Here is a 17846-nt window from a genome sequence, read left to right on the forward strand (position 1 = left end):
AACTACCACTGATCCTAATCTATCACTGGCACAGTTCTGGAAGACGCAATACAACATCCTGGAGGCTGTAAAATTGATCGTGTCAGCATGGCAAGAAGTTTCTACTTGATGCCTGAATTCTGCATGGAAAGCACTGTGGCCATCAGCAGTCCATGATTTTGAGGGATTTGAGGAAGAAACAGAGTTGGACAAGGAGATTGTGTCCATTAGTCAGTCAATGGGACTCAAAGTGGAGGATGATGATGTTGAAGAGCTTGTGATGTCTCCTGAGCAGGAACTTTCTCCTGATGATTTGAAACAACTGGATGAGATGTTAGAAACAGACAGTGGTGAGGAGGAAAAGGAAAGTGATGACCATATGTTTTCTTCAGACTTAAAAGATGTTGTTCACTACTGGGAGATGTTTAGGAAACTGGCTTCAAGGCACCCTGATGTGGAAACAACAGAACCGATATTGTGTGCCGTGGAGGACAAAGTGGTCTCCTTCAAGAACCAGCTAATGATCAGGAGAAATGCCACACAACTAACACCTGACAGCTTCTTCTCTAAAAGGTAGCGTGAGAAAGATGCTTCCCCTCAGTGTTCCTCTTCAAAAAGGAGAGAGGATTTTCATTTTAGAGAACCTGTCAGCCCAGAGGTTCCTGACATTATTATGGAAGGTGACTCGCTTTCCAAGAAGCATTAAAATGCTTCTCTTCTCCTCCACCCCTACTTCCTTCTCCTCTCCACACCCCATTTTTAATTCCCATCATCATCAACCAGCAACATTCTACATACACACCTCAAAGTAAGTGTATTGTAATGCATTTTGTTTATACTTTGTATGTACTTTTCTGTGAGCTGGAACCAATTACCCAATATCCCATTGAAATAATAGATTCGGTTAACGAACGACTGTGGAACGAATTGTGTTCGTTAACCGAGGGACCACTGTACTTAAATGTACCGAAGGACTAAAATTTTTATCTCGTGCAAAATACTATGATGTCTATTTTCATATTTGCTGTCTTGCAAGGATTCCAGCAATGCAATTTATATTCTGCTAACTTTAGTCAGTGACATTTTATAAGATAATTTTTTTTAGCCTAAACCACCTTCAATCTTGCCGAAAGTGCGGAGGGGGAGTTGATGCGTTATGACAGCTGGCGCCAGCCCACCGGCTAACCAAGGTTACCTTATGGTATTTATTTATCTGTCATGTAGAGGAGTTTTGAGTTTTTCTCTTATAAAATCTAAATGAATGTGACTATAGTACAGTAATGCATACAAGCACCTCACCAGGCATCACACAAGAAGTTTTGAATTTATGTATATGTAATGTATCTCACGGGGCAAAGGGGGGCTCAGGAACGTAATCCCATATCTTATATATTTTTATGGGGAAAATTTATCCGCTTAATGTGGTTTCATATAACGTCAGGTTTTCAGGAACGTAACCCCGGCGTTAAGCGAGGACTTACTGTACCCAAAAATGTTACTCGAGTACAATACTCCAGTAAATTTATTTCGTTACTTTACAACTTTAATCCATATATAATCTTTCCTTTGTTTTCACATGCATAGAGTGGATCAGAGGGAGGGAGGAAATGGTATGGGAGTGAGAAAAGTACAGTAAGCAACAGGAGAGGTAGGAACATATTTCCTTACAAATTTATCCTCAAGTTACATACACAGTATACAAAGCATTGATTATCCTTGCCATCACTTTCCTGTACATGCTAAATAAGTCATCTGGATTATGCATACTAGCACTATTGTGAAGAAAATACCTCTACTCGATATGATCTACAATCAATTTCTAACACTCCCAAAACACAAAACCTGCTCCCACACATTTAACAGCAATATCATAAATCTATACAGTAGGGTCGGAATATATCGTGACTTTATACTGTATAACGATTTTTTTATATCGCGGCTACCAAAATTAAAAAAAATTTCCTATACGGTATACAGTATAGCGATCAATTTTTTTTATTTCACGAGGGAAATCGGGCAGGAAATATTTCAAATGTACTGCCATGGCAAACAAATGTGGTACAGGTTGTACCTCTCTAGTCCAGCATTCTGTGATCTGGAACGATTTCAATTTGTCCAATAGGTAGATAGGCAGCTTTTTTTTATTTTTTTTTTATCTGAATTATTATTATTATTACAGGAGTATTAAATTTTTGCCCCTCAGGCCCCAATGTGGGTCAGTGACCTATGCCCGGGTGGGCTAATCCCCTTAAAAAAAAAACAAAGCCGCGGGAAATTAAGGTTTGTTTACATCCGGCAGTTCGGCTGCTCTCTCTCTCTCTCTCTGCTTGTCTATACAGAGGACAACATTTAACCCTTCAATATATAAGAGCAGTAAATAAATGTTGCTTTCATATTCTTATGTAGAGTAATGACGATATGTTTTCACATGTGCGCACTTACATACGCGCAGTCTCACTTTTTTTTTTACCATTAATGGTTAGCTACTTATATTGTTCCATTTATTAACATTAAATAACATTACAGGTACTTCAAACAACCATATTAATTTTTTTACATTAATTTTACTACAGCTACAATCAGGGTCTTATTTTCTTCAGTTTTATATGTAGAACCAATCAGTCACTGGTTTTGTAAGGTTTAACATAAACAATGCCGGCAACCGTCTCGTCTCCTCTAATATTCCACGTATTATTAATAAATTGTATTGTTAATTTTGCACACACAAACATTAATTCAATAAAAACAAATTCAGAAACATTAATTAAAATATATATGAACAGTAAATAAGTGTTGCTTTCATATTCTTATGTAAAGTAATGACGATATGTTTTCAAGTGTGCTCACTTACATACGCGATCTCTCTTTTTTTTCTTTACCATTATCGTTAGCGACTTCTATTGTTCCATTTATTAACATTAAATAACATTACTTAAAACAATCATATTAATATTACTACAGCTACAACCAAGGCCTTATTTTCTTCAGTTTTATATGTAGAACCAGTCAGTCACTGGTTTTGTAATCAACGAAAACAATGCTGTCTCATTTCCTCGTGTTTTAATATTCTACGTATTATTAATGAATTGTATTGCTCATTTTGCACACACAAACATTAATTCAATCAAAAAGACTTTCAGTAATAAACAATAATGAATCTTTTGTACATAAGAGAAATAACGCTGTTTACACAATTGTGCATGTTGTCTGAACGTTGGTGGGCAGTTCAAACCCGTCCAAATTCGAGTTTCCGCCATCAAAATTTTTAAATGTGTTGTTTTTTGTGTGTGTTCAAATAGAAAAAGTCGAATTAAAAAGTCGTGAAATTTGAGAAGCTACTGTATGACATTTAACCCTTCAATATGTCTTCAAAGTGACCATGAAGCAGAGAAAGTGGTGCTAGTGCTTCCAAGCCAAGTCACTATCTATCCAGGAAAAGGGTGAATTTCCATGGTCCGGCACCGGTCAGGTCCCGAGGTTGCCGGACTAGAGAGGTACAACCTGTATTTGCTCACCAGAGGCGCCACCTTGGCTGTTCACTCACGTTCGCCCGCTCAGTCTTTCTGAGCGAGTGACGAGAAAGCAGCCGACTCTGCTGCAGATATGGCTTCTAAGACGAGTGTAAATTGGTTGCTAGTGAAGTGAAGATAATGGAAAGCTTAATGGAAATGAGTTAATACTGTAGCTAATATTTTTGGTTTGTTCGTTTATGATTGTTAAGTGAGGGTGGCAGTGTGTCGTTTGTTGTTCTCAGGATGGAGCATCAGCTGCCGAGTCTGGTGCAGATTCAAATTTCTAAAGCGAGTGTAAATGGGTTGCTAGTGACATGAAAAGTGAAGTGAAGATAATGGAAAAGATTTACACCCGTATTATTAAACAACATCTTCCCTTGAAGAGGGTCGTTGTGTTTTAAACTAAATGAGTCCTGAGGGACACCGCAGTACAGTACTTAACGGGATGGTGTGGCGGTAAAATGAACTAATTCCAATAAAATTAATTTATAATATTGAAATTAAGTTAATCTTACCGCCACACCACCCTGTTAAGTACTGTACTGCGGTGTCCCTCAGGACTCATTTAGTTTAAAACTCGGGTTGAAACACGAAGACTCTCTTTAAGGGAAGATGTTGTTTAATAATACAGGTACAGGCGTCAATAGTGTAACTAATATTTTTGGTGTTCGTTTATGTAGGTGTGGGATTGTCAAGTGAGGGTGGCTATGTGGCGTCTGCTGCCGAGTTTGGTTTTCCCAGGATGGTGCGTCAGCTGCCGAGTCTAGTGTTCCTTGATACTGATATTGAAATAGCCTGTTGTTCCCGAGTCTAGTGTTCATTGGTGCTTTAGTTAGTAAGAAAATGAACTCGTTAAGTCAAGTTCAGTCACTTTTTTTTTTGCCTCCAGAACCTAACCCTAATTTCCCCATTGATTACATGTAATTATATATCGCGATTTAGTATATAGCGAACATAGTAGGACCCTATCTAGCGATATATTCCGACCCCACTGTACCAGACATACTGTACAGTAAGTCCTCGTTTAACGTTGCCCTCGACAACGTTGTTTCGTTATAACGTCGCTACTCTATATACAGTAAAACCTCGATTAACCGACCACATATGGGGGGAAGGGGCCGTCGGATAATCCGATAGGTCGGTCAATAGTAAATAAAATCTACGGAAATATAACATACATTTTCAAATTACCCATCCCTAACCTACCTCATTTAAGTCCCTCTATTCATTTTTGTTCATTTGCCATTCATATTTCAATAGCATTTGCTTTAAAACATTAACCACTTTAGTAAATAAATATGAACCATCACAAACCGTGAATAAAAAAAGGAAAAGTCAAAGAACATAATACTGTACTTTAATAACAAAACTTTTATTAATGAAGTACTGTACGGCACATAAGCAGTATCCACAAACCTTAGAAAAAAATAAAATAGTGTTTACAGTACCATAATCCTTCCATGAATGTATGTACAGTAGAGCCACTGTGTTGTAGAGGATTACTTATCTGAATCACTCTCGTCTATTGACATGACAAGTGGATCATCGGCATGTTTATCCAAAGCATTAGCTGAGGAGGAGGGTTGAGGGTTAGCTGAGATAGAAGGCCCAGGCTCACTTGATGATGGGGTTTTAGAGGGTTTAGGTTTAAAGAAAGTATCAATCTTCACCTGTTTGAATTTCTGGTATTGCCCTTTTATAATCAACTCTCTCAATGTACGTAAATGTTCGTAGTGCAGATGGAAGGCAGGATCATTGGTGTAATCAATGTGTCCAATTATACGGTCGATCCAGTCACGTATATCAGACAGCTTTTCACCTTTAAAGTTACTTGCCTCATCATCATCATTATCTTCATCTTCAAATTCTTCATCATCGCCTTGATTCTGAACACTGGCAGCAATTTCTGCTTCCGACAGTATCTGGTAACCAGATACACAAAAAAATATATACGTGCAATATATTTTTTCCATAAAATGCATATTATTGTGAGTGACGCCTCACTCACACCAGCTGTCCCGCGTGAGTCAAGCGCCCGGTAGCATCAGGTCCAAGTCATGTTCGATATCACACGAGTGATGCACCACGAAAAAACTTAAAGTTTTCAGAGCTTTTCGGTTTTCGTAATTCTGGATAAAGAATTGTCAACCTGTATAAGATTTGTTATTTCATGCACTGAGTAAACAAACATATTTTTAATCTAAGCACCATATGCACTGGGATACGGAAAATCAAATTTATTTATTTAATTTAGGGGTCCGGGATCGACGGTAAATCCGAAAGTTGGTTAATCGAGGTTTTACTGTATACCCATGATTAGGACGTCCCGCCAATTTGGTATAACATCGTCACGGACCACTTTGTGTGGTGCATCAGCCTCTCTCATCTTGGCTCGCTATTCTCTCTCATGGAGCGTCACAGCGTCCCCAGTCTTTGTGCGTGTTCAAGTGTTTTTCCTCTAAATACTGTACTGAAACCATTCAAATTGGTTTCAAAGCACCCTTCAACGCAACGCAAGACCATTAGCCTTGCTACGAAAATGGAGGTTTTAAACCTCCAGGTCTCGGTGGCTTGCCACCCTCCTCTCCACCTGCCCATCAATGAGTACAATACAAAATGATTTAGTTTATTTATCTTTTTGGTTGTACAGTATAACATATACTATTTTCTAAAAAAAATACATTGAATTTATGTACCTGTATATGCAATACATTTTATGGGGAAAATTAATCCGTTAACGTCGCAGTTTTCAGGAACAGAACCACAACGTTAAGCGAAGACTTACTGTACTCACATCCATTCAACTCTCCAAGTACAGAACTTATCAACTCAACATTTTTTGTATTTCTTCATTATGTCATTCAATCTTCCAAACTTCTGCAATATCTCGCAGGTTTCCCATCACCATTGCTGTCAGTATTTATCTATACCCTGTTATAAAACACTCACTTACCACACCTGTCTTACCATTTTCAAAGTCCTGACCACTTGCCCGACTTATTTTGTAATGTATTCTCCACTATAATCTATTTGTTATTACTGGTAAGGTCTAGTCCTTTGTACCTAGAACTACTACTGTACAACACTTATTTCACTCATCCCCAAGAAATCTTGAAAATACTGTACTCTCAATCTCTATTCTTATGTCATTAGCTATCCATCCCATTTTCAAAAACCTTATTCCACACTGTCATATTTATATCCTTCAAAAAGAGTAGACAATTTTCCCATTAGTTTTCATTCATCATTTTGCTAAAATCCTTAACCCACTTCTGTTTTTATTCACTAACCATTTTTTTTTCCTTTGCATTCAAAGTGACTGGCTGTTTGTGGTCTAATAATTTATTTGGCTAATATCAGACAATTTTATTCAGAACAGACCCACCCAAGGGGTTAAAACGATGATTAAAAAAGAAAAAGAAAAAAATTCTTCTCATCCCATAGATATCACTCGTCAAACTGCTTGAACCTTCCATGGTTAAATAAACTTTCCTTTGTGAATTCAACATAAATTCTAAACCTCACCATTTGTTTCCCATTTTTATCTTCCCATTCACTTTTTTTTTTCTAAAACACCTTTAGACATTCTTTCAAAATTGTCTTTACTCAAACTTTTCTTGGGGATCATGCTGCTTGTAAAATATGAAGGCTATTTAAAGTGGCAATAAAGATTTCATTTCCATTTTTCTAAATAATGATCCGAAAAAAGCTTTCTTTTTTGACTAATTGAAGCCATTAAAATTTAAATATAAATTCTCATTATAATATGACAAGGTTTTCCAATAGAGAAAATCATTCAATAGATTACATATTTGATTCACATCCATTCATACATTTGGTACTTGCAATACATCCAATATTGGAATTTTGGCTTTATAGATAAATTAAGCAACCTAACCTAAAATCTTATTTCTAATGGTAACCTGCATTATTAATAATGTGTTCATTAGTCAGGATAAATATTTCAGACTAGAGTGATTATTCTATGTTTAATCATCCTATTGTTGGTACTGTAACCTACTGGAAGACTACAAGTGTGTCAACAGCATTGTTTTGATAATAATGATCAACAGAGGCTGCCATCACTGTAATATTATCAAGCCATAATTTGGGGTTATATCACCTACAGCTGTGTTCACCACTGGACTAAAAGGGAAAATCTATCTTTTATCCAGTATGTATACTATGCATGTACTGTACACAAAACCATTACCTAATTAATTATATGTCTAAACTTTGGGGGCTTTGAATTTGAATTTTAGTATTTTGCACAAAGTGCAGTATCACCTTTACAATTTACTCACTACATTATTCTGTATTAGTCTGTAAATGTACAATATTCATCTTATATTGTACTATGATGACTAATGCACTCTAGCTATTGATGTGCAAATACAGTAAAGTCCCTGTTAGCCAGAATAATTGTTGCAGAGTTCTTCTGGGTTTGAGAGAGATTGACTTGGAAAAAATCTCACATCCCAGAATTTTTCCGGGTAATGGGAAAAGTTTCCGAGTCTAAACAACGCATTTCGCACACACAGGCATTATCCCACATCCCCGGATTATTTTTGGGTGCTTGGGAAAGTTTTCCGAGTCTAAACTACGTATCTCATCTCACAAGGACAAGCAAAAATATTTACAGCTAGCAAAAAGTGTATAAACTTTTATTCACAGCATGTTCTAATTTTTTTTAGGGAGACAAATTTGATACCATAATGATCCTGAATAAATTTTTTACAGGACTGTTTCAATAAAAGATCCTTAAACAATTTTTTTTTTAAATGATATAATGATGGGGACTATGCTTTTATGGGAAAAAATAGAAATTATGATACCGGAGTCTATAAAAGCAGTTGAAATTAAGTTAGAAACACCATTTAAAAAAATAAAAAATTCTTTATGATATAGGAGTGTCACAGCCAAGACCGTGGAATTTTTCCATCCTGCACTAGGGAAAGTTTTCCCCAACTCTAAATGACGCATCTCACATGGAACTGTATTTATTGAAGCAAATACCACTGTACACAAACATTATATTGTAAATAAACAAAGTAACGTATACTACCACTGTACTAAATGTATACTACTACTGTACTCACCAGCAGATGGTGTTGCCTTGAGCCTACCAAAGGCATACACTTAACTCTGCTGAATGTAATAAGTAACTAAACACTTGATACATTTTAAAATTTGCAATGGAGGTGGGGTACGGAATTAGTGGTTCTCTTGACTTGAATAAAGATGAAAGCTAAGGTGCTCTAATTTTTCCCTTTTCTTGTACAGTCTGGGTCAAAAGTTTGCTCCCATCCAAAATGAAGCAGCATCAACCCCAAATGAGATGAAATAGTCAGGGTAAGTCAGTTCAGACTCGGTTTCACCACGGGGAGCGAATTTTTTTCCCCGACTGTACAGAAGCTGAAACAACTATCTGTGCATACTTTGTGGGAAACAATATGAAACCATGGACGATAAATTTTTGTACACCGGTATGAGGGCTGTCACTGATCACATGTAAAATTTTGGAGCATATCGACCCCCACTTGCACAGATAGTTGTTTTAGCTGCTGTACAGTCACAATCCAAAGTTTCGACACCCCTTGGCTGGGTGTTCGCCGAGGCCAGGGTTGAGGTAAGGCTAGGTGATCGGACGCAGACTAGTCCAACAATGTGGTAATGAGGCACTAAGATGGTGAGGTTCACATTCCACCACCACAACACTGAGACTTATAGCACACGAGCACAGGAGGAACTTATTACGAACTTTGACATGGCATGAACTTGCATAACAAATGCATTCATAACATTGTTGCCACACATAACAATAACATGTTAAGATTGGAACATGAAAAACTTTGCCCGGTGCCAAAACACTGGCTTGGAACCACTAGATGCAAGTCCTCGTATTATACGTGAATCATCAGGGCAGCATATATAAAGGGACTTATTCTTTGTCTGTAGTAGTGTCACGATACTTTTAGTCCATCAACACGTAATGTTTATCAATATTCATATTTCATAACTGGGTCGAGAACAGCCCAAGTTTCACATGCCTCACTCCTAACTTGCTAGTGTTATGTGTGCCAACAATGTTATGAATGAAATTTTATGCAGGTGCATGTCATGTCAAAATTCGTAAAAATTTTCTTCCGTGCTCATGTGCTGTGAGTCTCAAAGTGTTGTGGTGGTGGAATGTCTGCATCTGATCACCCAGCCTTACCTCAACCCTGGCCTCAGCAAACACCCAGCCAGGGGGGTGTCGAAACTTTGGATTGTGACAGTACATATAGTACATGTATATTCACATTTACTGAGTGTACAGTACAGTATGTACATGTACAGAGTAACTGTAATCACTTTTACGTCTTAATGCTGTATAATGGTAGGGATAAACTAAGTGTATCTTGATTCTAGGCTTAGAGGAGATAAGCTGAGAGATGTATCAGCCTATCACAGGCATCCCATGCAGTCACATGACAGCATTAGCCAATTGCAGCACATGAGCCTAGGCCCAAATTACCCAAGCGGTCTTCTCACTTATGCGGAGCACAATGCAATCTTTCATCACTCTCAGAACCTTTGTCCCCAGGCCTGGAGCAGAAAGGTTTGAAGAAATTTTCTCGGAACTTTTCCAGAAATTCCACATTATTTCATTCTCGAAATTTGTTCTCAGACCCGGCAAATGGGGGATTTTCTGGAAAATGCGGCTGATTTTCAATCTCGGAACTCATATGCAGACCCGGAATAGAGAAAAAATTTCCAAAAAATTTGGGTCAATTTCAATTATGGCTATTCGAGACGACTGGGGACCATGGATTCTGGCAAACGGGGAGATTACTGTACTGCCGACAGACCCTATAAGAGGCATTGCCAACCCAGTCAGGAAGATACTAAGGCAGCTTATCAAGATGTACACATGCTTGATATGAGTCATGTAGTGATAATAGTAAGAGTGCCCACACAGTGAATCATGATTCCAGATTAACAGTGGCCATGATAAAAGTTTATTATTTAGGAAAAAAGTTTAAACATATTCAGTTTCTGCAATACACTGATAGCAGATCTACTACAACATCAAAGTACTACTGTCACTGCAGATCATCTACTACAAATTAGACAACTGAAAAAAATAATGCAACACCAGAAGAAGTGATCAAGTTGCATTCATGTTTTGGGATATATCTGGTACTAGCTTAAGCACTGCATCACCAGATGATTAATACTCAATCTCAAACACACTCACCTACCTTGCTGACTGATCGAACAGAAGTCATGATTGGGTGGGAATTATGAACAAAAAGCTCCTCATCCCAAGAAGAGGAAAATGAAGTAAATCTACTTTCCTGAGGAGTACTTTTTCTAAAGTCATCAACAATGACCCATATTATTACACCCAACATGGTGTGCATGAATGATATATATTAGTCCACAACTTGTGGCCCATACAAGTATATTCTCATACTCATATAAAAAGTCTATTATTAATAGAACATAAACACGGATGAAATTTTATATTTTGGCATTTTGATATACAGTGGTCCCTCGGTTAACGAGTTACCTTCCATAAGATTCTTAACTTCGGTTAACGAGCAATCCCTCGATTAACGAGTTTCTTACGAGCCGACCTGAACATGTTTTCGCTTGCATTTGGCGGTCAACCAGTTGTAGTATTAGTCCGCCAATACAGTACAGTGACCCCTCGTTTAACGAACGCCTCGGTTAACGATATTTCGGTTAACGAACTGCCTTCCATAAGGATCTTCAATTCGGTTAACGAATTTCTTACGAACCAACCTAAACATGTTTTCGCTTGCACTGACTGGGCAACCAGCTTTAGTATCAGTCCGCCAATACATTAATCGGTTCTAGGGCTTAAATTCCTTACTATTTTAGTAAATATCAAGAAGTTTATACTATTCAATAATTTTAAAAGTTTAATATTCAATTTTTTAGTCATTTTAACAATTATCGAACATAATTGAAGGTAAAGAAACTAGTTTCTGGCGTGCCATCCAGCCTGTTAACACACCAGACAGGTGTTAGTCTCTCTCTCTGTTTTCACTGGAGGTAACATCTTGCTTGAGACTCTCTTCAATTAAACGCTTTTCTTCTGTGTTTCCAAGCAAATTATTGGTCATTTTGAAATTTATTTTACATATTGACAATATATAGAGCAGTGCAGTGTTATTTTAAAGAAAATATTCTTTATTTACAGCTAGTTTAACTTTGAAAAACACGTGTTGACATTGTTTGAATCCAGCATGGGGCCTAAGAGATCAAGAAAATCTATTTCAATCCAAACCAAGCAGGAAATCATAAAAAAACATGAACAAGGCATTAAATCAAATGTGCTTAGCAAAGAATATGGCATGTCGGCATCAACTGTGTCAACAATTCTTGCACAGAAAGACAAATTTAAAGAAGTGAAAGTGAGAGACAAATCTACAAGTGTGTTTAAAAGTAGATCCCTAATGGTAGAAACTGAGAGGTTACTTATCATCTGGATTAGGGAAAAACAGATGAAAGGTGATTCAGTTTCTGGTGATTTCATTTGTGAAAGAGCCAGGGAGATTTATGAACATTTAAAGGCAGATCAACCTGGTTCTTCAGGCACAGAATTTGAACATTTTCGGGCCAGCAAAGGCTGGTTCGAAAAATTTAAGAAAAGAAGTGACATTTTAAGTGTTGTGAGGCATGGTGAAGCTGCTAGTGCTGATAAAGAAGGGGCAGCAAAGTTTTTAGTTGAATTTAAAAAACTGATGGAAGAAGAAAATTATCTTCCACAGCAAGTGTTCAATGTGGACGAAACTGGGCTGTTCTGGAAAAAGATGCCCAAAAGAACATTCATCACCAAAGATGAAGCCTCTTTACCTGGGCATAAACCCATGAAGGACCGTCTCACTCTATTGCTTGGTGCCAATGCTTCAGGGAATTTCCGACTGAAGCCAATGCTTGTCTACCACTCTGAAAACCCCAGGGTGTTCAAGCAACAGAAAGTGGTAAGAACAAAACTTGGAGTTTATTGGAAGTCCAACCGTAAGGCATGGGTGACAAGACAGCTCTTTAATGAATGGGCTGTTGATGTGTTTTGCCCTTCTGCCAAGAGCTACCTAACCACCAATAAACTCCCTTTAAAGGTTCTTCTCCTCATGGATAATGCTCCTGGTCATGACCCTGACCTTGCCAGCAATTTGGAGTATCAATTTGACTTTGTGAAAGTGTTGTTTTTGCATCCAAACACTACATCAATCATACAGCCAATGGACCAGAATGTGATCAGCAACTTCAAGAAGTTGTACATGAAGAAAATGTTTAGGTGTCATCAGGCAACTTCCAATGATCCTGAACTAACACTGAAACAGTTCTGGAAGACACAATTCAACATCCTGGAGGCTGTAAAATTGATTGTGTCATCATGGCAAGAAGTCTCCACTAGATCCCTCAATTCTTCATGGAAAGCACTGTGGCCATCAGTAGTCCATGATTTTGAGGGATTTGAGGAAGAAACAGAGTTGGACAAGGAGATTGTGTCCATTGGTCAGTCATTGGGCCTTGAAGTGGAGGAGGAGGATGTGGAAGAGCTTGTGATGTCTCATGAGGAGGAACTTACTCCTGATGATTTGAAGCAACTGGATGAGATGTTACAGGTAGAGGCTGACAGTGGTGAGGAGGAAATTGAAAGTGATGACCATATGTCAGCTAAACAGTTGAAAGAGGTGATTTACTACTGGGAGAAGTTCAGGGAACTGGCTTCAAAGCACCCAGAAGTGGAAAAAACTGAACTAACTTTGTGTCATGTTGAGGACTCAGTGGTCTCCTTCTTTAAACATAAGTTAATGGTGAGGAGGACAGGTGCCCCACAGACCACAATTGACACTTTCTTCAGAAAAAGGCAGAGGGAACAAGATGCTATCCCTCAGCCTTCCACTTCAAGAAGGAGAGAGGATGTTAATGGTGAAGAATCTGTCAGTCCAGAGGTTCCTGACATTTTCATGGAAGGTGACTCACCTTCCAAGAAGCAGTAAAATGCTTCTCCTCCACCTCCACTTCCTTCTCTTCTCCCTTCTCCTCCTCCATCTCCCTCTTCAAATGCACACCATCATCATCATCCAGGAGCCTTCTACATACACACCTCAAAGTAAGTGAACTTTTCTTCCATTTTTGTTGAATTTAGGAAATTTTCGGTGAGCTGGAACCAATTACCCAAAAACCCATTGAAACAATGGTTTCGGTTAACGAACGACCTTCTGGAACGGATTGAGTTCGTTAACCGAGGGGTCACTGTAATCGGTTCTAGGGCTTAAATTCCTTACTATTTTAGTAAATATCAAGAAGTTTATACTATTCAATAATTTTAAAAGTTTTATATGAAATTTTTTAGTCATTTTAACAATGATTGAACATAATTGAAGGTAAGGAAACTAGTTTTATGCGCGCCATCCAGCCTGTGAACACACCATACAGGCGTCAGTCTTTGTGTCTTTTCAGTGGAGGTAACATCTTGCTTGAGATTCTCTTCAACTAAATGCTTATTTCTGTGTTTGCAAGCAAATTATTGGTCATTTTGAAATTTATTTTACATATTGACAATATATAATGCAGTGCAGTGTTGATTTAAAGAAAATAATCTTGAATTACACCAAGAACGAAAATTTTATGGGTGAAATGGCGCCATGGGGTGACTTCTCTTCCACCCCAATGCCTTCTCTTCTTCCTTCTCCTCCACTCCCATTCTAATTCCCATCATCATGATCATCATCCAGGAGCCTTCTACATACACACCTCAAAGTAAGTGTACTTTTCTACCTTTCTTGTTGAATTTAGGCAATTTTTGGTGAGCTGGAACCAATTACCCAAAAACCCATTGAAACAATGGTTTTGGTTAACGAGCAACCTTCTAGAACGGATTGTGCTCGTTAACCGAGGGACCACTGTACAGGTAAACCAAGAACTTTATTTTTTTTATCTATGGCATTTCCAGTGCTTTAATATGTCAATGTAATTTTTTTCTTTAACATTGGAATTCTTATGTCACATAGAAGAAATTAATTATAGTATGTACACTTGAACTTTGCGACTGAAGTTTGTAGAAAGACAGCCTATTGGCTGGCAGAAACACATGCAAAGTCACTACAGTTCTTTAGTATTTAATCTATTATCATACAGTATTTATATTTTAAAATTTTAAGAAATGTTAATTTTTTGTGCGTTTATCTCTGATCATTTCCACACTTAGGGAAGTAAAAATTAGCATGTGAAATGCACTGGTCATAAAAATAAAAATATCGTAAAGGGTACACAAACATGATGAACAAGTTCAGGGACATAAACTCCCCATCACCAAGTGATGTCAGTCAATGTTAAGGAGGATGTCGCTGGAATACTTTTCTCGTTCTCTTTTTGGTATTTTTATGACCAGTGCATTTCACATGCTAATTTTTGTTTCCCCAATGTGTGAAAATTATCAAAGATCAACACAAAAATGATTATCCCTTAAAATTTCAAAATATAAATATGATAGATTGAATACTAGAGAACTGTAGAGACTCTTTGCATGTGTGTCTGCTACAAACTGACCCTAGGCCTCAGTTGCAAATTGCAAGTGAACAGACTGAAGTTAAAAAATTATTATTTATAATAAATACTGTACAGTATACTGTATTAGCACATTAAACCAATATTTAGTAAAATCATAGTAAGTAAGGACACTCTTTAAAAAGATCACAAAATGCTTTGATTTTTGTGCAGTAATTTTAATTGTACTGCATAAAATATATGCATAATTCCATTCATTCATATCCCTATAAAAAAAATACTAAAATAACTATGATTTTTTTTGTACACTAAAATTATAATTTATTTTAAGGTTAAAATAAATAAATAAATGAATACATAGCAATGCTGACAATGCACAAACACTCACAAGCCCTGGGCATTATGACATTAAACTGGCTATAACACTCCAAGCTGAATAAAATTAAACCCGAAATGAGAATGAAAGGATGACTTAACTATACAGGAATGACACATACTCACATAAAGGGTATTTTTTTTACAGTGTACTGTTTTATGTTAGCGTAAGAGCAGGAAGCCCTGCCAGCACCTTCAAAGTAATACTATAAAACTAACACAGATTACCCTTGATTGCAACCATCGTTTTTTCTTTCTACCTATCTCTAGAATGTGGTACTGAAATATTAGCTGGATCTTGACATGGTGACAAAACTATATTTGAGGTACTGTCCTTGTCACTTACTACAGTGTCTCCTTGCATTGCATTAATTTTAGCATCACCAACAGCTGCTGGTGGCTTACATGTATTAGTTGAATTTACTTCACCAACAGAAGCTTTCCCAGAAGGCTGGACATCACAGAACTTAGTGGATGATATACCATCAGGTGCAGGGGTTGTGGTGGTGATACCTGAGGTCCCACTAGTATCAGAGGAGATAGTAGTAGGCATAGTTGAAGAGGATAAAGAACTGCTTCCACCCTTGACCCTATTATGAGCCAAATGACTCTTGACTAGATGTCCTGCAGCTAGTGCAGACATCAGTGACAACTCTCCAGCCAACACTGTTGCTGCCACAATTTTGGCTAACTGACATGCATTTTCACCTGGGTTATCTTTGTGTGCACCTGAAAAATAGAAAATATGAATTAAATTAATACCTCTTCTTGGTTCTATAACGTTCTTTATATTCCTGTAAGAAGTATTGACTGTATTAATGGGACACCTTGCTAGAAATTTGATAAATAAGTGTACAATTGTATAAAATTATAAGATACAGGTGGTCTCCAAGGTACAACCATCAAACTTACGAAACTCCACACTTACGAACGGGATCCCAATATATTCATCGCAAATTTTTTTAAGTAAAATTAAATTTTTTACATTATTTGTCATGTATGGGATATTATTGTTGTTTTGTAAGGGCAGGGTTGTCATATAACTTAACCTAACCTAATCTAGGGAATTAAAACTTTTCTGTCTTACAAACATATAGACTTACGATTAGGGATGAGGAACGCATCCCTGTCATAAGTCAGAGATTGACTGTACAGTATACTCTAATCTAATAAAGAGGGTCTTCATTATATGTCGGGGATGTGTTCCAGAAAATACAACTTAAAGTGAAATATTTTGTAATGAGGAATTTTTCCCCATAAGAATTACCGGTAATGTAATTTGGAGTATACAGGTAATGACAGTTATACCAATAAATGTGAGGAATAAATAAAAATAATAATACAGTAATTGCAATTTGGCAATCTTGTTACAAAGCACTGAATAACAAAACAGTGAGCCAAGGTCCTCCATGCCGCCTCCCCTTCCCCTGCTATATGTATTAAGTACCACACACATTAGAAATGTTTATTCCTTTATGTTTTTGACCTATGGTAATTTTTTTCTTTTTTGCACATTCTGTATGAATGATTGTGTCTGTAATGTTTATTCTCTTGATAATTTTTACCTTATTTCTTTTCTTCTTTTTGTCCACATTATATAATATGTAGGATGGGGTGTGCACGTAACGGAGTAAAAAAGATGAAGAAAGTTACATATATCTACCCGAAATTACGAGTCGAAAAATAACCATAACACCTTACTGCTCCGACTAATAGTGAGATGTGGCTACAGTGATGAGTTGGCAACAATGCTGCAAATGAAAGGGATATTATCTATAAATATTCATTTGTATCAGTTATTTGTAGATTTAAAGTAGCGTATGTAGTAAATGAAGTTCTGCTCCTCATGCAACAACATAAAGAAAGAACCTAGGAGTAAGGTATGTAAGCCCGGGATGAAGGAGCTTACCACAACCATGTGCAGCTATCGTTTACCGAAAATATATAAATTTTAACCCCTCAAAAATTCTATGTGTATACAGTTTGACCCCTTACCCTTTTCATAAAAATTTTATAATTAAAAATCAAACTGTACTCGAGTATATACAGTACAGTAATACCCCGCTTAACGCGGTTTCGTTTAGCGCGATTTCACGTATACGCGGTGCCTCGCCAGAGCCGAACTTTCACTTAACACGGGTTTTTTCCACGTATACGCGCAGAGTGTCCGGCTCGAGACGCTATTTTTAGATTCGCCCCACGCGCCACCCGCCTGCCTGCCTGCCTGCCTGTTTTAGCTCATAAAATTCATACAAATTACCCGGCCAGAATATAATTTACATTGCTGGAATTCTTACAATATGATGATCATTTTGAATATAAACATCATAGATTTTGCATTAGACATACAAATTTTAGATATAATGTTTACTTTGAGAAAATATGTTATTTTTTGTGCAAAATATATGACATTTGTATTCAAAATATTCCTGGTCTTACAAGGAATCC

The 17846-nt window shown here is 37.2% G+C and overlaps 1 protein-coding gene across 2 annotated transcripts in view; it reads right to left on the reverse strand.

Moving 5' to 3' along the window:
- Positions 1-15237: 15237 nt before the first annotated feature.
- Positions 15238-17846, reverse strand: part of LOC121862368 (3-hydroxy-3-methylglutaryl-coenzyme A reductase-like) — a 129256-nt gene continuing 126647 nt past the window's right edge. For both annotated transcript variants that reach the window (XM_042360617.1, XM_042360618.1), the window contains exon 17: positions 15238-16127. In XM_042360617.1, the coding sequence (XP_042216551.1) occupies positions 15655-16127 (473 nt within the window). In that variant the 3' untranslated portion in view covers positions 15238-15654. The remainder of the gene's footprint in view (positions 16128-17846) is intronic.

Source organism: Homarus americanus, unplaced genomic scaffold (genome assembly GCF_018991925.1).
Source record: "Homarus americanus isolate GMGI-L3 unplaced genomic scaffold, GMGI_Hamer_2.0 scaffold31037, whole genome shotgun sequence".
Lineage (NCBI taxonomy): Eukaryota > Metazoa > Arthropoda > Malacostraca > Decapoda > Nephropidae > Homarus > Homarus americanus.